Raw genomic sequence first — 23608 nt, 5'->3', positions numbered from 1 at the left:
AAGTAACCATGTGATCTTGGAAAGTCTGATGACCAAGGGGCTTCTGGCTTGGTGAACACAGAGATTGTGGGAGAGCGGCGCACCTGGGCCTGGAGAGGCATGGGTGCGCCATATGCCTTTCCACGTACCCTGCCCTGCACTTCTCTTCCATCTGGCTGTTCCTGTGTTTTTGCAATAAATATAAGTGTCAAATCACTGTGCTGTACACCTGCAAATAATGTAATCTTGTTTGTCAACCATACTTCAATAAAAAAAGAAACCAAAAAAAAAAGTTTGACAGCCAGCTGTCAAAAGGATGCAGTAAAGAGAATAAGTCCTAGATATGGCACCAGTAATCCTGGGTTAAAGACCCAGTTCTGCCACAGCTACAGGCCCTCAAGCCAGTCAAAACTCTTCATGCCGAAACTTCCTCATTCAAAGAAGGGTAACACCCACCTACTTCACACGGTCCAATAATGGGCTCTCGGAAGGCATTATGTAAACCCTACTACACATCAGTAAGTAACACGAAACCATTAACAAAAATAGTTGTTAACAACAGCAAATACTTATTGGGTACTGAGCTCTAACCACCAGTCAGATACTTAGTTTTACAGGGATTGTGAGGTCCTCTCAATGGCTTTAGGAGGTGGCTACTCTCATTATCCCCGTCTTACAGTCAACAAAACTAAGATTTCCAGCTGTTATGTAACATGCCCAAGAGCCCTAAATGAACCTGACTCAGAATTCAGGCTTTCTGACTCTAGGAAGTTCACTTTTTAAAAAAATCCATTGTGCTTTATAGTGTTTTCAAGATGTTGCTGTTGTTCGGTCACGAAGCTGTATCTGACTCTGTGCAACTCCGTGAACTGCTACACTCCAGGCTTCCCTGTCCTTCACTATCTCCTGGAGTTTGCTCAAATTCATGTCCACTGAGATGGTGATGTCATCCAACCATCTCACCCTCTGTCACCCTCTTCTGCCCTCAGTTTTTCCCAGCATCAGGGTATTTTCCAGTAAGTCAGCTCTTCACAGCAGGTGACCAAAGTATAGGAGCTTCAGCTTCAGCATCATTCTCTCCAATGAAGATTCAGGGTTGGCTTCCTTTACGGTTGACTACTTTCATCTCTTTGCTGCCCAAGAGACTCTCAAGAGTCTTCTCCAGCCCCACAGTTTGGGTCCAGCTCTCACATGCGTACATGACTACTGGAAAAACCGTAGTATTTACTATATGGACCTCTGTCGGCAAAGTGATATCTCTGCTTTTTAATATGCTGTCTAGGTTTGTCATAGCTTTTCTTCCAAGGACCAAGCGTTTTTTAATTTTGTAGCTGCAGTCACTGTCTGCAGTGATTCTGGAGCCCCCCAAAATAAGATCTGTCACTGCTCCCACTTTTCCTCCATCTATTTGCCATCAAGTAATGCAACTGGATGCCATGATCTTAGCTTTTTGAATGCTGAGTTTTAAGCTGGCTTTTCACACTCTTCTTTCACCCTCATTATGAGGCTCTTTAGTTCCTTTTTGCTTTCAAGATATAGATTTCATAAAATTAAATCTATAACCTAAAACTCTAGAGAGAAAAGAGTTGCTGGTATTTTTTAAAGAAATTCTCAAAAGTGAGATTGTGACAATCAATTGTGCAATTAGTTATGAATTATACCAATTCAAATTTAAAATAAGAAAAGCTAAAATAAAAAACACAGTAGTATGGTTGCACAGCATTCTCCAATGAGTACAGATGTTAAAAGCACTCCCACCAATACACACATGGACAAAGTAGAGGGCACAGGAAAAAAAGATTACGAAGAGTGGTGGTTCTGACCTAAAGGAAAAGTGCCAAGAAATTCATAGCCCAGAATGAGCCAAGGTCCATCAATAAAACTAAAAAGATACCAAAAAGAGCTTTATGACAACTGTCCAGATCAACTCCTATTTCTTTCATTTCTCTATCAACAACTACAACCTCCAACCTGAAGAGAGGAAGAACAAGCCTTGTGGAAAGCAAGAGCTGAAGCTCAAAGTAATAGAGCCTCTAATTATTCTAAAGCAGTTCAAGCCTCCAGACCTACAAAACCTGACAATCCTGGGAATTCTAGGGGAGCCTGATGAACATCTGCTATAGAACTTAATGGATGAGAAAAGCATCAAAGCCCGAGGATGAGAGAACGAAGCCCTAATCTCAAGATGGGACATCTACTGAGGGCTACAAAAGTTACCAGTCCCTGACAATTTTACTTCAGTTCTTGGCGAACTGTACAACTGATCTTTCTTTCACATACACACACACACCTAGCGCTGGCCAACATTTTTTCTTTTAAAGTTGGCTTTGAGGAGTTCCCTGGCGGTCCACTGATTAGGGCTCGGTGCTTTTGCTTTGACTGCTGGGGCCCAAGTTTGACCCCTGGTCAGGAAACTAAGATCCCACAAACTGAGTGGTGAGGTCAAAAAAATAAAGTGGGCTTTGAGCTTTTAGGCAGGGGAATACTGATCACCAGAAGCGACTTACTGAAAACGAGTCTTTAAAGAAAGAATACACTAGACTGAAAAGTAATGAATGTACTCTTTAGCAGTGATACTCAAAAGTGACATCTTGTAGCCAAGTAGTAGTGGAGTCACCATGAAGTCAGACATGCAGATCACAGGCCTCACCACAGTTAATCAGAATCCCCATGTTAACAAGATCCTAGAAGATTCTTCTGTGTGATTCAGTTTGAAAATCATTGATGTACAAAACAGATCTACTTTTAGCAAGGCATCTGATGAGCATTTCATGCTATCTTTGTGGACAGAAAGATTTCCTTCTATTAATTTCTGTAAATTTGCCAATCAAAATGTTAAGCAGGACTCCCCTGGTGGTTAAGAATCTGCCTGCCAATGCAGGGGACAGGGTTCACTCTCCAATCTGGGAAGATTCCACATGCCAAAGGGCAAATAATAAGCCCATGCACCACAACTACTGAGCCCACAAATACTAAAGCTCACATGCCCAGAGTCTGTACTCTGCAACAAGAGACGCCACCCAATGAGAAGTCTGAGCGCTGCACCTAGAGACAGCAGCCTCCGCTTGCAACAACTACAGAAAGACCGCACAGCAACAAAGATCCAGTGCAGCCAGAAATAAATTTAAAAATGTTAAACGTTAATCAGTTGACTACTTATTTAATTTGCCAATAACCCTACTAAGTGGGCATTATTATCTGTAATTTGCAGATATTCATAGTAGCAAAGATTAAATTGTTTCAAGGATTTCATAAATATTAACTTATTTAATCCTCATAACAATTCTTTACTGGAGTTACCTACATTTTACATGTGATGAAACTAAGGGAAAAAGGGATTAAGCTGGGTACTCATAATCATGCAGAACTTATCGTACAGTTCTTAACCACTTCTTTCTACAGCCAAGTGTGCTGCCACAGTGGGGATTATGACAAACCCTGCGAGAAACAATAAACAATTATACCCAAAGACAGTCAATTTTTTTAAAAATGAGTGGGACCTGAGGTGGGGGATTTTAAAGGATATTAAAAAAAAAAAAGATGTTAAAGAATTCTTTGAAAGAAGGGAGACAGACTAATGTTTATTGAGAGCCTACAGTATGCTTGCTAACCCATGAGTCAAGCACTCTGCATCCATGTTGTTTATATTCAACTTTTCCAATGGCAGGTATTGAGACATTTTATGTTTGAGGAAATGGAGGCCCAGACAAGTTAAGTACTTTGCCAACTCACACTACTCCTGATGATACAACCAAGATTCCAAAACCAAGTCTGACTAAAGCTCACACTCTGTCCCTTGATTTGCTCTACATCCCTCCCTGGCCTGGTCCCACTGCTATAAATGACCTAGATAGGGGCACTGGGTCAGGCTGACCATGTAAGAGGAGAGCTAAGCTTAGACAACAAACATACAGTAAAAGAGAAAACAGATCTAAAAGATCAAAACAGGATAGAACAATGGGCTAGAATGGTACTCAGAAGTGAAGCTTTGGGGTCTGACAGACAAGGGTTTGAATAACAGGTTCTAGCACTTAGTGTTTAGAATGCAAGCAAGTTACTTCTTTGAGCCTTAAAGACTCCACATCTTTAAAAAGGGAGTAATAGGACTTCCCTTGGAGAAGGCAATGGCACCCCATTCCAGTACCCTTGCCTGGAAAATCCCATGGACAGAGGAGCCTGGCAGGCTGCAGTCCATGGGGTCGCTAAGAGTTGGACACAACTGAGCGACCTCACTTTCATTTTTCACTTTCATGCATTGGAGAAGGCAATGGCACCCCACTCCAGTACTCTTGCCTGGAGAATCCCAGGGACGGGGGAGCCTGGTGGGCTGCCATCTACGGGGTCGCACAGAGTCGGACACAACTGAAGCGACGCAGCAGCAGCAGCAGCAGGACTTCCCTGGTGGTACAGCAGATAAGAATCCAACTGCCAGACAGGGATTCGATCCCTGGCCTGGGAAGATCCCACATGCCCTGAAGCAACTAAGCCCATGCATCACAACTACAGAGCCCATGCTCTACAGTCCCTCAGCCCCAACTACTGAAGCCCCCATGCCTAAAGCCCATGCTCCGCAACGAGAGAAGCCCCTGCTGGCTGCAACTAGAGAAAGCCCCCGGAAATGAAGCAGTGAAGAGCTGGTACAGCTAAAAATAAAAATAAATCAAACAAACAAATAAAATGGGAGTAACACTCCCACAGAACTGGTGTAAGAGGGAAGAAAAAGTAATATTTGTAAACTTTTTGACTCTTAAAGCTCAACAAATGGTAGTGAACATTAAATCTAACAAAAATTTAAGGATAAAGGCAAGAAAATAAATTTTAGAAGCATCAGATGAAATTTAACAGAAGCTCATAAGAAAAGACTTGGGAATCTTAGTTGACTTGAATCTATTAGTCAACAGTTTACTAAAACTGCCAAAAATTGTTTGGAATTTGGAGCACATTACAGAAACGTGGTGCCCAAAACAAGGGGGCCTATCAGACATCATTTGTAATACTGTCTTTAGTTCTGATGCTAAACTCTAAGATGGTCACTGGCACATCAAAATCAGTCCAAGAAAAGATCAGAGTGGTGAGATGCTTTGAAAATGTAATAGCTAGTTCCTTCTTTTTTGGTTTTATATTCCCTCCCACTTCACACAATGAAGCTGCCTCTCAACTGCTTCCATTCCCTAATAACTAGCACACCACCCTCATATACCTCCTCTCCCCATCTTCATCTCCATCCCTCTCTCCTCACCCTCTCTCACACCCCTCATGCTCAGTTTTGCCAATGTCAAATAGATCTGACAGGGCTGAGTTGACAATTTCTAATCCAACACTTTAGGATTCAGCACGTCAGATCTGCAGCTAACCTGGCCCTGGCCTGCATATTAGACCAGCTGTTGCTTATCGACAGCAAATTTAACTGGCCCAGTTTTCTTCCTACGGCCAAGTCTTAGGTTACTGAATCTTGACTGTCATACATTCAAGAAACTTGGGACCACGACCTGGAGCTTCATTACTCCCTCAAATGGAGTAATCTGGCTGGGAGACTGCAAATTAGGCAATGTCAGTTATCCAGACATCTCAAACTTGCTGGATTAATACTTCCAAATCCAAGGTGGCCTCTCACTAACTAAAGGACAAACTTATTCACGTTCATAAAACAGTACAAGCAGATCAGTTTATTGTACCGAAGAGGCCTACAAAGAATGAAGCCTGGAAAAGCTGCCTACAATCTGGCCGTCCTCACTGCAATGTCCCATTTTCAACTCCAGACAGAACTAGCTCAGCTCCTGTGCAGGACCCAGACAGGAAAATCTGGTAACTCCTAGGTCCAGATTCTCAGGGCAACTGACACTGGAGTAACACAAGCTTCCCTATGGACTGGCCCTGTCAAAGCTGGCAGGTTTTTCCTGGCTGAATCAGAACAGCCTGTGTCTTCTTTCATTCAATACTTCCTTGGAAGCCAAGCATCTCTCTAGGGAACACCATCTGCAGTGGACATCAGGTGTCTCAATGCCTTGTTTTGCAGACATCCTGGTTCCCTTTCTACTTCTCAAGTAGTAAGGCTCTGCTCTTTCTTTGGATCAGATCGTGGTAAATAGCCTTTGGAACAACAGTTATAGTATAGAATGAGATGATTCCTGCAGCTTTCAGCCAGTTCAGACAATACCTAGAGTTCCAGAGCAATTTGTAAGCAATTTGTAAATCTTCCCTTTCCAAAGTGAACCAAAATGTTTAAACTCACTTCTAAATGATTCCCCAACCAGCACAACAGCACCCTAGTTATTTTCTGGACTACTAGTTCTCAAACTTGAGCATGCATTTGGAGACTTGTTAAAATACATACTATTAGACCTCAGCCCTAGAGTTCCTGACTCAGTAGGTCTGGGATAAGACGTGAATATTTGCTTTTTTAACAAGCTCCCAAGGCATGCCTATGCTGCTGATCTGGAGACTACACGTTGAGAACCAGGGCTCTAGATCAACAATATTTCAAGTCATTCCCAGAACTGTACTGGGAGTGGGGCAGGAGGCGGGGGGAGGAAATGAGAATGCTATATATACAGGGTCCATTTATACCATAACACTCAAAACTTTGTTCTTCACAGAAAACTCCTTATTCTCCTACAGAGTAGAAGTGAACTGGGATCTCACAGGTGAAATATTCAGGAGTTTAAACACATGACAATTCACATTCTAGCAAATTATTAACAAAGATACACCCAGAAACAATAAATGGTACTTATATAAGAGATTCTAGGCTTAAGATCAGGAGCCAAGGAGAAGTGGAAGTAACACCTATTCTCTTTCCTTTGACTCACCAGCTGCATTATTCACTAAATGAATTAAGATTCATAAAACACTTTGAATGGTGCTTGACTGTTATTTTTTTACTAGGATATAATATACAAAATACTTTTGATTTTTTTTTACCATTTGTAAGTACACAATTCAGTGGCATTAAATGCTTTCACAAAGTTGGGTGAAACATCACTATCTAGTCCCAAAACTTCTCCATAACCCTCAACAAAACCTGTATACTCATCAAACAGTAATTCCTCTCCACCTCCTCCCAGTCCCTGGGATTCTACTGTCTCCATGAATTTGTACCTTATACAAGTGGAATCATACTTCTGTGTCTGGCTTATTTCAGTAAGCATAATGTTTTTAAGACCCATCCACATTATAGCATATATCAACATTTCATTTCTTTTTAAAGCTGAATAATACTCCATTATATGTATCTACTACATTCTGTTTAGCTATTCACTTATCATTGGATAGTCAGGCTGCTTCTGTCTTTTGGTATTGGGAATAATGTTGCTACAAATGCACGTACATGTATCTATTTGAGTGCCTGCTTTCAGTCTTTTGGATACATACCTACAAATGAAACTGTTGCATCGCCTGGGTAGTTCTATGTTTAACCTTTCGAGAAACTACCAAATTGTTTTTCACGGTAGCTGTACCATATTACATTCCCACCGGCAATGCCAACAGTTATTTTCTTTCTTTCTTCCTCTCTCTCTCTTTTTTGGTGTTTTTTCTTTTTTAATTATAGCCACCCTAGTTAGTGCTTGAAAGTGAAAGTGAAGTCACTCAGTCGCGTCCGACTCGTAGTGACTCCATGGACTGCAGCCTACCAGGCTCCTCCATCCAGGGGATTTTTCAGGCAAGAGTGCTAGAGTGGGTTGCCATTTCCTTCTGCAGGGGATCTTCCCAACCCAGGGATCGGACCAGGGTCTCCTGCATTGTAGACAGATGCTTTACCATCTGAGCCACCAGGGAAGTCCTAGTCAGTGCTTACATGTTTGATGTGGGCTTTTACCAATAGTTCTAGCACTGTAAGGATAGCATGACAACGATCAGAGGTTCCGACTAGTTTCCATGTTCCAGTGGTCCTAGCAATTTTATTCAAAACACAAGTTTCCAGTTGTTTCTAATTTTCTCACAAAAATCACCTCCAAAGCTAGCACTTCCTTAGCCTTATATAAACTATGAAAGAAAATGATGCTTTGGGTGGTTAAAGGAAAAAAAAGGAATGGTTTTCAATTTTTTAAAATGTTACTATTAATTCCATAACAATGCAGTTTATTTCCTATAAACAAAATGGTGCACCAGCATTCAGTATGAAAAAACATCAGACGGTTTCTCTAAAACATTCAGAATCCTAATCTAAAAAGATTTTTAAAAAAAAGTATGCTGGGAATTTCTGTATATTTTAATCTTGCTAGCTATATCCCTAACTTTGCCAGAAATACCACTTTCTCTTCACTTCCAGGGTTTCCTGGCACAGAAGAGGTAAAGTCAATGAGACAAACTGTCTCATTCCCAACTAAAACTGTTTTCTTGCGCTTCTGTTTTATGTTCAAGGTTTTAGGTCTCTCTCTCTTAGTAACTGTTTTTCTCCCTTTACAAACATAAGACAATTTATAAGTACAGAAAGTAAAACCAAGGGAAAAAATCCTTTCTTTGGAAAAAATTTCTTCCTCCACTTTACCGCTTGGCAAGAGTTGGAAAGGGAAATCTAGTAGTAGTTTGTGCTTGTGCTTAGTCGCTCAGTCGTGTCTGACTCTTTGCAACCCCATGGACTGTAGCCCAACCGGCTTCTCAGTCCATGGGGAGTCTCCAGGTAAGGCTACTGGAGTGAGTTGCCACGCCCTCCTCCAGGGGTTCTTCCCAACCCAGAGATTGAACCCAGGTCTCCTGCATTGCAGGCGGATTCTTTACCATCTGGGCCACCAGGGAAGCCCAAGAATACTGGAATGGGTAGTCCATCCCTTCTCCAGGGAATTTTCCTGACCCAAGAATCAAACCGGGGTTTTCTGCATTGCAGGTGGATTCTTTACCAGCTGAGCTACCAGGGAAGCCCCAGTAGTAGCGTAAGTACAGACAGAAATGTGGGTAAACTGAAGGCATCATGGAAAAAACAATTTTAAAAGCCGTAGTCTCATCCTAATTACTGGTAGGCAAATACACCATATATACTTTCCCATGATGCTGATAATAGTATCTGAAAAGTTAAACTCCACACAGACAAGACTAAACACTAGTTTTATAAAGGCAAACAACAGACCTACAACATTCTGAGAGGTACAGCCGGAGATGTATATGAAACTTCAAGTTCACTAATCCCATTAAAATATATAATTTCTTTCATAAATATACAACAAGCAGCTAGGAACAATGGAATCACATGTCTGTAGAGAAATTTGTAAATGGTTGAAACCAGGAATCTTTAACATACAAATGCCAAGAAAGAGCTGTTTCTGGTATATATGTATGAAGTGTCATACACAGAAACACGTGATTAACACAGCTGACATTTACTAGAGACAGCACTGCATTTAGTCCCAGGTTGCCTCCCTGGTGGACTGCTGAAAGCTTCTGAACTAAATATCTGTATCAGGAAGATAATCATCCTAAACAAAATAATACTTCACCAGTGTGTGAGGAATAAATAATTTCAACATATACAGTTTCACTCATTCTTCAGCAAACATATTTTGAACTCTCACAATGTATACAAAAGATGTATAAGATTAAGTATCTGCCCTTGCTGTAGATAAGAGGTCCTCCTCCTTGGTATATACCCCACAATTCAAGACCTGCCCACAAATAACTGGAGGGCAATTCCTCAAGGACAAAGATCCCTCAATCCATGCTGAACAAGAACCTGGCACACAGCAACAGACAATAAATGACTGCTGAATGAACAAACTGTTTTTCTGTTTATGATCTGTAAAACTTTCCTCTTTCTAGAAATTAACATGAAAAGGAAAACAGGTTGATACATAATAATCACCTCACTCACTGTAAGAAAATAGACACTCAGTAGCAACACAGAAATATTTGGAAGGGAAAGCAAAAATCACAATTTCCATTATCATCCCATGGCAGGACTCAAGTAGTGTTCTGCTAGTCACATAAAATCTCCCGTCTCTGAAAACTCCAGCAAGGGCTGTGGAAATGTCTCATTTCATCTTGTGTGATGGTTATGCTGCAAAATAATTATGTTATAGACTGGAGTTTTTCAGTATGTGAAGTCAACTGCAGAAACCAGTATTTATGGACACATAATTTGAATAAATATTACTGTTAACTAAAGACCTGCCTTGAACTAAAAAGTAGGAACTTGTAACTCTGTTCCTAAGAACTACAAAACTCTTCAAATGTAAACTAGGGTTTCTCAGCCTTGGCACTACTGACATTTTGGGCCAGTTCACCTTTGGTTGTGGTGGCCTCTATGCCCATCATTATATTGGCAACATTACTGGCCTCTACCCACTAGATCCCAGTAGCATCCACAGCTGGGACAATCAAATGTATCTCTCAGTTCAGTTCAGTTCAGTCGCTCAGTCATGTCCAACTCCTTGCGACCCCATGAATCGCAGCACGCCAAGCCTCCCTGTCCATCACCAACTCCCGGAGTTCACTCAAAGTCATGTCCATCGAGTCCATGATGCCATCCAGCCATCTCATCCTCTGTCATCCCCTTCTTCTCCTGCCCCCAATCCCTCCCAGCATCAGAGTATTTTCCAATGAGTCAACTTTTCGAATGAGGTGGCCAAAGTCCTGGAGTTTCAGCTGTAACATCATTCTTTCAAAAGAACACCCTAGTGATTGACAAACTTCCCTGGTGGTCCAGTGGTTAAGAGTCTGTTTGTCAATGCAAAGGACATGGGTTTGATCCCTGGTCCGGGAAGATTCTACATGCCACAGGGTAACTAAGCCCATGAGCCACGACTACTGAGCCTGCACTCTAGAGCCCACGAGCCAGGAAGCCTGAGAGCCCTAGAGCTTGTGCTCGTGCAACAAGAGAAGCCACTGCAATGAGAAGTCCTCTCGCCACAATTAGAGAAAGCCCTCTTGCAGCAACAAAGATCCAGTACAGCCAAAAATAAATTTTTAAAAACTTAAAAATATGTGAGGGAGTTTAGGGGAGAATGGATACATGTATATATGGCTGAGTGCCTTTGCCGTTCACCTGAAGCTACCACAGTGTTGACTGGCTCTGTGTGTGTGTGGCCTCAGTCGTGTCCAGCTCTTGGTGACCCCATGGACTGCAGCCCGCCAGGGTTCTCTGTCCATGGCATTTTCCAGGCGAGAATACTGGAATGGCTTGCCACTTCCTTCTCTATAATTGGCTATATCCAAACACAAAATAAAAGGTTTTAAGTTTGGAAATAAATAAAATCACCCTGGTTGAGAATCACTGATATGAACAATGGAATGGGAATTTTTTCATAAAAGCTGTTGAACAAAGATAAGAAAGATGACATAAACTATAATTCTTTGTACTCTAAACATGTCATTTTTAGATCATCAGATGACCTTTTACAGTTTTATCTGGAAAAAACAAAAAGATGATAATCAGTGCACCTAAACAAGAAATCTATTAACGAAGAGGAAATAAACCAACGAACAAATGGATAGTGTGTTAAGTGCTACTAGCATAAAATGAGCACAGGCAGCCTCACTACCATCTTCGAGATACAGTATTCAATTGTTAGAAGCCTTAGGCCACCTAGAAATCTTCTATTTCAAATTTTTCCTATTCTTATTTGAAAAACATGATTTCCTACAGCACAAAGGGTAAGAATACTATTATCACAGATATTTATTGAGCATTTTGTAACTGTAAGGGAGTTTAAAGTGATAGCTGCTTAGTCATGTCTGACTCTCTGCGATCCCATGGACTATAGCCCACCAAGCTCCTCTGTCCATTCCATTCTCCAAGCAAGAATACTAGAGTGGTTAGCTATTCCATTCTCCAGGGGATCTTCCCGATGCAGAAATCAAACCTGGGTCTCCTGCTTTGCCGGCAGATTCTTCACTATCTGAGCTACAAGGGAAGCCTGTAAGGGAGTTAAATAAAATTAATAAAGTATTAGATAAAATGCCTGGAGCCACAAAGGAAGCCAAGGATTCCTGAAGTTTACCTAAGACTCATTGGCATCAACTCTCCAAAGGCCCAGATTTCACCTGTAAATGTTGTTTAGAAAAAAAGCCAGATTTGCATTAATCCTAAATACTGGGATCTCACCAGTTAATAACATAATCCCAAACCTGTATAGAGTATGCAGCACTTTCTACAGAAAGTTACTGGTTTTAATGATAAAAGAAACATGATCATTGTAGAGAATATAAAAAACCTATTTCAAAACAGGTGCATTTTAATATGACGTCTATTGTGTAACAGTGAGGTATAGAAAAGCAAATGCAAAAGGAAAGACCAGCCATTTGTTCAATGAAAAAGTAATTAATGGATTAATATCCCCAGACACTTCAGGATTAAAGTCATGGATGATTCTCTTTAGAATGTGCCCATCAATTCTGAGAATAAATTCTGGTCTTATAATAATTCTACTAGGCTTGTTAGATCTGTGCCACCCATGCTGGATAAAAAGACAAGAAATGTGCATGTTTGTTTTGAATGGATCTGGTATTTTAAAGGAAACCAGTACATAACAGAAATTGTCTTTCCCAGAGAAAAGAATGGAATGCTTTTCTCAGAAGCAGAAACTAACGAAAAAGCCATCTCTAATCTACTGTTTGGGTTTCATCATTTTATAGTCTGGACCTAAGAGATAACCAGTCCTTAATAAACAGCTCTTCCCATGGGCTCTGAAGCTTCTCCATCTCCTATTCCCAGCCCCCAGCCCCCAGCCATCTCAGTTAGGTTCTAACGAGGTCTTTTCAAAATCATATATGAAAGCGCTCATTCCAGTAAGCATAGGCCCTCCAGCACTGAGCAGTGCAAGCTTAACTACCTATTCTAGGAATATCTGCCCCTACTCCAGAGGAAGAGGAATAAAAAACAGTGACTATTCCAGTGTGGAGGCATATGGGGGAGCACTGGGAATGTAATAATGATTGATTTGGAAAAAGAAAGTAGCCCTAACTGTCTAAGACATCAAGGCAGAATGATAAAACAGGTGCGAAATGGCTGAAATTGCACTGAACACCCAAGTACCTGAACAAATAACTAGAGTTAGGGACTCTGGTGTATAATATTGACACTGCAGTGGTTCAGCCATTCTGCTATAAAATAGGTCTTAATGTGTGGACTTATTGGAAAAGACCCTGATGCTGGGAAAGAGTGAAGGCAGGAGGAGAAAGGGACGACAGAGGATGAAATGGTTGGATGGTATCACTGACTCGATGGTCATGAATTCGAGCAAGCTCTGGGAGTTGGTGATGGACAGAGAAGCCTGGCGTGCTGCAGTCTATGGGGTCGCAAAGAGTTGGACACAGTGATGGAACTGAACTGAATATTTAGATAACAAAGGTGGAGAATCCCAACATTACTATGTCTTTTCCACGATAATAAAGATATATATGTCATAAAATGAGATTCAGCTGTACTGACCTACAGTGAGTTTTAACTTTTACCTCTATTTAACAGTTCAGTTCCTTTTTAGAGTGTTTGTCTTACTTTTCAACTCATTAGCAAGAATCAGAAGTTAGGTTCCTTGGGGAATATCTACAGGTCTCTTTAACATTCACAACTAAAGCCCAAGACCCCTGATACACTCAGAAGTTTTAAAAGAAAAATACACTCAGAAGTTTTAAAAGAAGAAAATTCTCACATCCAAATGAGATCTTGCCTAAGTGCTAATTACAATATCTTTAGCTACTGGCAATAAGGGAAGGAATGAGAATTCTTCATCTATCCCCTCTTCTTTCCCTTTCTGGAAGGACTCAACATTATGAATCATTTGGTCCTTGACGTATGGTTACTTCCAGGGGGACAGATGACATTTAGCACAGGACATGTGAGGCTGTGGGAAAAGGGAAGTTCTTGGCCACAAGAACCAGGGCAAAACCCCTGCCCTTGGGAAAAATGCCAAATATCTCTAAAGTCCACTGCAAGGCAGTTAAATTTTTAATTTCAGAAAATCCGGTTATAAGAACACAAATCATGGCACAGAATCAGAATAGCTTTTTGAAAATTACACTATGAAGGTGCAAGATAACTATTTTCTGGCATTCAAAAGAATCCATGCTAAGTGATGATCCTCAGTGTGAAATATGAATATTTTTCTCCCTTAGGTTTGGTTTAAGCTAACTTGGCTCTAAACTCTTTCACTATTGAAAGACAGAGAATATAATGGCTAATGTAACGGAGTGCTTACTGTATAATGCATTACTATCTATATGCATTAGCTTATTAATCCTTACAAATAAGCTCTAAACAACATGAACTCTAAAATAAAAATTTTCTTTGGAAGCTTTGAAAGTAAGTATTAGTAGATTATCTATTATAACAACTTTAAAAAACATGCATTATTTATAATGTGACAGAAGGATTCTGTAAGTTATTAGAACCAACTAAAATGAAAATATGAATAAACGTGTAACTATTTTAGAAAACAATTAATATACTGGCCATTACTGGGAAATCTGTGAAAAACCAAAAGACCCTAAAGGCTGTAATTCCTTAGAGAGTCCATCAAATAGGTTTATAATCCTTGTTAAATGTCTTTCTTTTAAGGTTTATTGCAAAGAGGAAGTTTTCCTCATAATTTATCCTAAATTGATGCAATCCAAGATATCCCACTTTCTGTAGGTTATGTGGACACAGAACAGATAAGTAACACACCCTTAACTAACCTTGGTGGTCAAGTTAATTATAATTTAGCATATCTGATAAACTTACCAACTTCAGGTCAAGTTACAAATGTGAGAGTATCTGCTTTGGAAAAGTAAAATTAAGACAATTACAATAATAAGAATGAAGATTAGTACTAAAATGCAGAAATTACCCTTCACACTGGCAAATTTACAATTTTGCCACCCTATTAAGAAAGGCTTTTATATTCACATATAAACATATCAAAAAATAATATATTTCTGACACAAAAACACCTTGGCTTTTACAGTTTGGAGAAATAATATCCTTCATATTTGGCTCTAAGAATAGCTATCTCTCATATACAAAAGAAAAAGAAAATATTTTTAAAAGTAAATTTTTATTGTAACCACACCTCAAAATGGAGAGTTGCCAACTCTATCTTAAGGAACAAATTTTTTCCAAGAGTAATTTCATCATAATTTCTTGCACAGGCTGTACAATATGTTTCTGCTGGAAATAAACAGGTCTGAATAAGGTTTTCCAAATTTTTCTGTCTGCATTTTTTTTTAATATATTTGGCTGTGTAGGGTCTTATTTGCAGCACACCAAATCTTCAGTCTTTAGTTGCAGCATGTGGGATCTAGTTCCCTGACCAGGGATGGACTTGAGCCCCCAGCACTGGGAGTGTGGAGTCCCAGCCACGGGACCACCAAGAAAGCCCCTGAATTTTTAATACTATATTTTAAGAAGCATCGTCAAGGTTTTCTCTGGTGGTCCAGTGGCTAAGACTCTGAGCTCCCAATGCAAGAAGCTCAGGTTCCATCCCTGGTCAGGGAACTAGATCCCACACGCTACAACTAAAGATCCTGCATGCTACAATGAAGATCAAAGATCCCTTGTGCTGCAACTAAGACCTGGTGCAGCCAAATAAATAAATAAAACTTTTTTCATTAAAAAAAAAAAACCTTCAAACTCAAACACATATCAATACATGTATATATGTGCATATATGCATCAATACCCAAACCCAAAATTAACTATTACATATCCATGTAGGCATCTTATTAGGCTGGTTAACTGCTTCACAAGATGTAATGTAGTGAGTGTAACAGAGGGAACATCTGCAGGGGAGGCAGAATAACTAGAGCTGAGTGGAAATCAAGGCTCCATCACTTGCTTGCTGCTGTCGTTGTTTAGTCTCTGAGTCATGTCCAACTCTTTTGAGACTCCATGGACTGCAGCCTGTCAAGTTCCTCTGTCCACAGGATTTCCCAGGCAAGAATACTGGAGTTGGTTGCCACTTCCTTCTCCAGGGGATCTTCCCGACCTGGAGAGAGATCAATCCTGGTCTCCTGCATTGCAGGTGATCTTTTACCACTGAACCACCAGGGAAGCCCCCATTACTTGCCATCTATGTGCATTTGGGCAATTTCCTTCTCTTAGTCTGAGTTTTCTCATTTGCAAAATGAGATAATAATTCCAATCTTATGAGGATTAACTGTATGTGAAATGCACAGCACAGAGCCTGACTCAAAGCAGGAGCACAGGAAACAGTTACTGTTATTACCCTGTTGTTATTCATGTGAACTTCTTAAAGGCAAAGCATACTTTTTCTTGTAACTCAATTGCAGGCTTTATAATATTGAGAACTGAAAACATAAAGGCAAGAAACATCACGGTTACAAAGGACTGGGTATAATATCAGTTCAAAACATGACTAGATAGGAAATGAGACTACTAAGTAATAACGATGACCTTCAAAACATATATAAAAATGAACAATGCCCTTATTTTTATAAGCCACTTGGAAAGATGATGCTGTCTGTATACATATCACAAATAGAACTACTCTTCATTCCACCAGTACTATATTTCCTAACAGTTCATTAAGTGCCAGTCATGCTCAGTAATGTTCATATGATGGTGAGCAAAACCAGACGCAGTTCAAGCCTCATGGAGCTTCCCATCGTACAATCATGTGCGTGCTAGGTCGCTTCAGTTGTGTTCGACTCTTTGCAACCCTAGGTACTGCAGCCCGCCAGGCTCCTCTGGCCATGGGGATTCTCCAGGCAAGAATACTGGAGTGGGTTGCCTTGCCCTCCTCCAGGGGATCTTCCCAACCCAGGGATCAAATCAGCATCTCTTATCTCTTGCATTAGCCAGAAGGGTTCTTTACCACTAGCGCCACCTGGGAAGCCCCATACAATCATACAAATAGTGTAAACTTGAGACAAGTGATGTAGAGGACAGTACATGGTACTCTGAGAGCCAATAACAGGTCTAACCTAACTGAGGAACACAAGGAAGGTCTTCCCATGAGCTGAAGGATGAAGAGGGAATTAACAGTGGAGGGTATTTCCAGACAGAGGAAAGCAACTTGTGCAAAGACCTTGGAGCAGGAAGAAACAGGCAAGAATGCAGGACCAAAAGGCCAGTGTTCCTGGAGCAAAGATGAACTGTGAGAATAAGCTAGGGCTCTAAACCATACAAGGGCTGAGGCACTGCAGACCACATTCAAGAGCTGTAACAAATCATACACGAGCTGTAACAATCCCAAGAGCTATGAAAAGCCACTGAGGGTTTTATAAGTGCTTACATTTTGAGCTTCTCTGGTGGCTCAGATGATAAAGAATCTGCCTGCAGTGTAGGAGACCCAGGTTCAATCCCTGTGTTGGGAAGATCCCCTACAGAAAGGAATGCTCCAGTATTCTTGCCTGGAGAGAAGAGCTTAGTGGGCTACAGTCATGGGGGCCGCAGAGTCAGACACATCTGAGCGACTAACACACACAAGGAAGGAAAAATGCAATCAGATTTGCGATTTGCCTTTGTTTCTTGGAAAAAGAGCTAAGGAATGCAGATGGATCAAGTAGGAAACAAAAGTTCTGTCAGGATATGACAGCAGCTTGAACTAGGGCGACAATAATGGTGGTGGTGAACTGAACTGAGGGTGGAAGAAGTCAAAGAATTCAAGAGATATTCAGGAAAATCTGATGATGTACAACATACAGGGGCTGAAAGAGAGCAGAGTATCCAAGAAAACTTCTGGGTTTATGATTTGCATGACTGTATAGAGAGAGGTACTATTTGAGAGGGATCTGTTCCAGAAACATCTTTATGACAGTTTACACACCTCATAAAGAGCCTGAAACTATGTTAAACAGCTTGATGTCCTCCTTTACCTATGAAATAGGATTCCAAAAAAATTTTTTCTATTTCCCAAAATCAGATGGATGCTCAAATGTACAAGATTTTCCCAACACTAAACATATTTCAAGGATTCTGACACAAAGTTTGAAATCAACTCCAAATGAGTTCTAAAATTGGTTTGAGCAATGGGGCATTATGGAATGCAGTTATTTCCCATGGAAACTACTTTGATAAGCCTAAAATGCATCTGCTGCTGTTTAATTTCAATAGTTTAAAGTAATCTTATCAGTTAAGAGTACTCTTATGTGATATTAAATTAAAATATGATATTTTATCAGGCATTACCACAACCGGAATTATGCTTTTATGTTTATGTCTCAACATTTTGAAGTACCTGCAGAAAACCTGGTGTTTTGTAGGAAAAGTTATGGTTAAAAAACCCACAGAACTTGTTGATCTTAATATATGTACATTTTACTATTTTCATCAAGTCCTTGATAATTCCATCACATTCATTCAATATTATTTCTAGTTTAAACTCAGTTGCATATATGTATATACATTGTATATATGTACAGAATAAAGTTAATGCTTTATCAATACTATGTACACTTTAAGATTTACTTCTCTCAGTTTAAATTTTTTAATTCACAACCAAATGGCATTTTCATAGTGGAATACTGATGCCCTCAAGTCTCAGAAATATAAAAACTTCAAATCTGACTAACCAAAAGAAAAGAAGTGAAAGAGTTTTGCCCATTTAAAATCAACCAAACACATCGCATCTTAGTACTGAAGTGGTATTTCCCTAATTTTGGCAGTGTGGTCTCCTTGGCCACCTGCTCGCATTACACTACAGTTACCAGGATGTTACCACTGCTTGTACAGAGCAGCAGAATTTTTTTTTTTTTCCTCATGCTGATTTTATCTCTAGGTGTCAAAAGACAAGGCTGTGGTCTAAAGCCAAATATGAAAAAAAGTCATCTCTACAAATGAGGAGAAAAGTCAAGGGCATTTTAAAAACCCGGTCTTAAACAAGCCTATTAACCAATATTAGTTTGCAAACCAGACTGTCTTCACACTAGAGATTGTACTACCAAATGCGGTCCTTGGAAACAAGGCCTGGCAAGCATGAAATGGTTACCAGCATGGTTCATCTTTTTTTCTTTTTTTAGGTTTTTTTCTGTTTGTTTATTTGTTTTGTTTTTAAACATAGAATCAAGAGCATGGTTATATCTGACCATGGATGTGGGCAGTGCTAAGGAAGAAAGAGCAAAAAGACTTTAGGGTTCCAATCTCAGATTTTCCTACCGTTCGCAGAGGAGTGGCCCATGTCTCCCCAACAGTAATGTGGGCGAGGGAAAGTTATAAGGACCCTGGGCTCTTTCCTTATCCGAGGCCCTCAAATGACACCGCAAACCGTTTCCTTCTGGGAACTTAAGCTTTAAGGGACAATGGGGCTCAATGTAGACTTCAGAAAGATGGAGACAGTGAGATGAGATGGGGGTAGGTAAGTGGGGGTGAAGGGATGCGCCCAGCCAGAGAAAGCTAAACAGGACAGTCAAGGCCAGGGACTTTGGGAACCTGAGAATGCCTGGATCTTCCAGAATGATGTCCAAGTAGGCCACAAAAAAGCCCGAGGGGCTCGTCTGAAAATCTAGAGCATCTATGGACTTCTCACTGTCCTAGGGAGGGGAGACAGTCCCCGAAGGAATCCGGCCCCCAAAGTGGGCTTTCTCTGACCTTAGAAAACCACAAACCCTCACGGAATGAAGCAAAACACATTTAGGGGTGGAAGGGCCAGAGGCAACGTAGGTGTTCTTACAAACGTCGGGGGATGTTGGTAAGGGTAAAGGGAGGCCCCCAACAGGAGAAACTGCAATCATCATCGGAATACGGGGAGGGGGCAACACGCGGCCCGTAAGCAGCAGACTGAAGAGGCCGGGAGCAGAAGCAGCGGCCAGCGGCGCCCCTGGCTTGGGGGATGACGGCCTGGGGCGCGGCCGCGGGGGGAGGGGGTTGGAGGCCATCGCGGACCCGGGGCCGCGAAGAGCGCAGCCCGGCTAGGCCTCGGGGGTCCGGACACACCCACCACTGCGTCCGCAGCCCGGCTTACCTGCTCCTCCTCCGGGGTCAGCTCCGGCGCCATGTCGGGCTGGGGCGCGGTCGCGGGCTCCATCCCACCGCCGCTGCCGCCGCCCGGCGGACAGAAGTCGCCCGGGAGCGCGGGGAGCCCGGTGCGGTGGGCCTCCGCTTCCGCGTGCCCGCGCCTCAGCAGCCCGGGGCCGGCTCGCGCATGGCTGGGCCGGCGGGGCCCCGCGCCCGCGGCGGCCGCAAACGCCGCTTCTGTTTCCTTAAGAAAAAGCTCTCAGAACTGTCGCTCTCTTCTGGGCGGAAATCCTTTTTTATTTTCTTCGTTCCTTTCCTCACACTCCCCCACCTCTCCCGGAAAAAAAAAAAAATGCAGGCGAGGAGCTAATCGGGATTTAAAAAAGGAAATGGGAAATCAAGAAGTTTCTAAACCCAGAGCAAAGGACCGCGGGGAGTTGGGGGAAATATCCCGAAGGCCACCGGCCTCCTCGGCGACCAGCTTCGTCGGCGGCGCTCCGGCTCCAGCAGAACGCGACGGAGGCGTCCTCGGGGATGCGGGGCCCTGCGACCTGCGCCGCGGCCTCTCAGCCCCGTTCCTCAAAAGCCGCGGTGGCGGGAGGGAGGGAGAGAAGGAGGGAGCGAGGGAAAGGCGCCCCCCTCCAGGCTCACTGCCAGCGCTGCGGCCGCACTGCGCCCGCCCGAGCCCCCTGCGGCTCCATTGAGAAACTGAGCGTCTCATTCACAAACTGGCGACGCGGAGAGCCCGGCCGAGCGCCGCCGCCGTCCGGGAGGGGGAGACAGAGAGGAGCCCAAGGGCGGGGGCGGCGGCGCGCGAGGAGGGGGACGCGAAGAGGGGGCGGGGGCGGGGGCGGGGGGAGGCCGGCGCGGGGAGGGGGCACCCAGAGGCACCGGGGCGGGGGAGGGGCTTCGGGGACTTCTGCAGCGCGCGGAGCGAGAAAAAGGAAGAAAAAGCGTGTGAGTTTCGTGAGGTTAAGCTCCGTGGAGGAGGAAGAAAAATACAAGTGTTTGAAAACTAGCTGCCATAGGCACCTGGACTGGGGTTAGTTGCTGCTATCACTTCCTTGTGAGGAATCCACAGTCGTCACCCACTTCCGCGTCGCTTGCTGACTGAAAGACCCCTGGAAAGGTTGCTTACTAAGTCCAGGGTCCGCAGGTAGAAGAAACAGACCCTATTAACTAGTTGCTCGCGGCCCTAGCTCGCTCTCACTCTTTGCCACCGGTATCCGGTAATCCATCACCCGCGTGGTTAATTTTAGTGTTTCAAAAGAAACACCATTCAATTTCGAACCCCTTGCAGGAATCACGCAGTGTATGCAAGCGTTTGATTTTCATGAAGGCGAGAGCTGCAAAGAGCTTGGGGAAGGTCTTGGGAGTCGGTTTGGGAATAGAGAGGGCACTGGGAAGGCAGGACTGGGTCTAGTATGTTTTTGCATCATTCCAGACCAAAAATACTCTGAAAGGGATGCAGCTAACAAGTAGTGCCACAGCTAGTGCCAAGGGCAGAGGGCTGAAGGTCACAGAGGCCAACAGGAGGGGTCCTCAGGCAACAGAGGAAGATGCCCTGAGTTCTGATGCTCCTTCTGGGACTTAAAAAAGTAACCTCTGGTGGGACTTCCCTGATGGTCCAGTGGTCCAGTGCAGGAGACATTGGACATTGGACTCTAGACTTGGTCAGGGATCTAAGACCCCACATGCTGCAAGGCAACCTGAGCCTATAGACAACAACTACCGAAGCCCACCGCCCTAGAGCCTAAGCTCTCTCATAGAGAGGCCACCACAATATGAAGCCCTCAGGCCACAACTAGAGAGTAGCCCCCTGGAGGCAGCTAGAGAAAGACCACCTGCTGCAAAGAAGACATAGCGCAGCCTAAATAAATAAATATTTTTTAAAAATAAGTTAAAAGTAACCACTGACCTCACCTCATTTCTACATCATTGCAATAGAAACTTCAGGCTGCCTTTGATTAGAGAAGAAACCCTTTGGTGGTTGGATTTGTTTCTGCCTCAGATGGAAATGGCAGCCCACTCCAGTGTTCTTGTCTGGAGAATCCCAGGGACGGGGGAGCCTGGTGGGCTGCTTTCTCTGGGGTCGCACAGAGTCAGAGATGACTGAAGCGACTTAGCAGCAGCAGCAGATGGGTTACTTTCTCCTTTTCACCAGTAAGGATGACTCCAGGTTGAGTTCATTACCCCATAAAGAAGTTAGTTTCAGTACTGTAACCGGATGCTCCTCTGGCGGACTATTTAACAAGTATTTTATATATGCCAGGCACTGAGTCTGCCCTAGGGTTACAACCATGAACAAGACAGTGGTCTCTTCCACATGTAAGGAATGGAACATCGTAAGCTATGTTATTACATGAGAAAAAAGCAAGACCCAAATAGTGTGTATAACATGCTGTCACTTGTATAAAGAAAGAAATGAATATGTATTTGTAAATTTATTTATATGCCAAAAAGGTTTGAGGGGATACACAAGAAAGAGAGCAGTGGTGGTCTCCCAGGAGGAGAACTGGGATTCCTGGTAACAGAAGGGAAGAGGGAGACTTTCCCCTATACGATCAGTTATACATTTTAAGTTTTTTAAGAACTTTTTTAGTGATGTATAATATATATACATAAAGGTGAAAATATGTGTACAGCATGATTTTTGTAAACTGAACACACCCATGTAACCAGCACACAGATCAAGAAATTCCCAACTTGTCAAAGTCCTCTGTCCCCTCCCGGTCACTGCTCGAGTTACCACTATTTTGACTTCTAACAACATTGTGTGTGTGTTTAAATTTTGCACATGGATGTATAACCTTTTCCAAAAAAAAATTTTTTAATAGTAGCTTAAATGTGGTTGTTATCCCGAAGAGGCAAATGGCTCTAGGGCTAAGCTGGAAATGGCAAACCTGAGTAGTACAAATCACCAAGTGGACGTAGAAGAGATTGAAGTTTCTCAACCCACTATTTACACTTGTTTTTGCCAATGACCCTTAGGATACCGGGAGTTGGGGCAACACAGCTAATTCATTAGTATTGAACTCAAACTTGAATCCTAGCATTCTGACTCCTCATGCAGGTATCTGGTGACAGAAATTTTAAAAGGGGGAGGTTGGACAGAGTGAGCTAAGAGAGAGAGATCAGCAGAGTTTTCAGAAGCACAGCTGTGTGTGTGGGCGTGTGGGTGTGTAAGGGAACAGTTTTCTGGAACTGTTGCCTATCACAGTCCAAACAGGATAATGTTTGGAAGTTTCTGAGCAGAGACGTAAGGAACAGAACCAAGTGCAAGGCAGCTGGCTGGATTTGCTCTAAGTGGGAAATCTTTGGAGAATCAGAGTACAAAGTCTTGCCTTGAACTGCAGGCTTGGACTAACAAAATCAAGTGTAATACTGTCTTCCTGGTCAATCAAATCTTAGAAACTACAAAACAATTTGTAATACAAAAGATTGGAAACAATGTAATGGCCCATCGATAAGATACTCAGTAAATAAATCATGATACATACATACACTGAACTAATAGTTCACATTTGCTGTATCCTTACCAAGTGCCAGACACTGTTCTTTTTATTCATCTAATCTCACCATCACAGTATGAGGTAGCTGAAGTTATAATCTTCCAAAAAACATATATATATACATATATATGTGTGTGTGTGTGTGTGTATAAAGTCGATCCATTTTTCAATGCTTGGCTGCAGGGCCTCAAAAGGAAGGCTAGAGGGTTAGGAGTATAGGCGACAGGAAAAAAAAAAAAAACACACAATTTTATTAGATTAACATGAACTGAAATCTGAAAGTGGAAAATAAATT

General features: G+C 42.3%; 1 protein-coding gene across 3 annotated transcripts in view; it reads right to left on the bottom strand.

Moving 5' to 3' along the window:
* The window catches only part of PTPN9 (protein tyrosine phosphatase non-receptor type 9), a 73032-nt gene extending 52521 nt beyond the window's left edge, over nt 1-20511 (bottom strand). For 2 of the 3 annotated variants that reach the window (XM_004017839.5, XM_042235214.1), the window contains exon 1: nt 19809-20511. In XM_004017839.5, coding sequence (XP_004017888.1) covers nt 19809-19871 — 63 coding nt within the window. In that variant the 5' untranslated portion in view covers nt 19872-20511. Of the gene's footprint in view, nt 1-16112; nt 16143-19808 lie in introns of those variants that run through there. The other variant, XM_042235213.1, reaches the window with a different exon arrangement.
* Between the last annotated feature and the right edge of the window lie 3097 nt (nt 20512-23608).

Source organism: Ovis aries, chromosome 18 (assembly GCF_016772045.2).
Source record: "Ovis aries strain OAR_USU_Benz2616 breed Rambouillet chromosome 18, ARS-UI_Ramb_v3.0, whole genome shotgun sequence".
Classification (NCBI taxonomy): Eukaryota; Metazoa; Chordata; class Mammalia; order Artiodactyla; family Bovidae; genus Ovis; species Ovis aries.
Note: the sequence above shows the minus strand (reverse complement) of the source record. Positions and strands in the feature narration are given on the sequence as shown.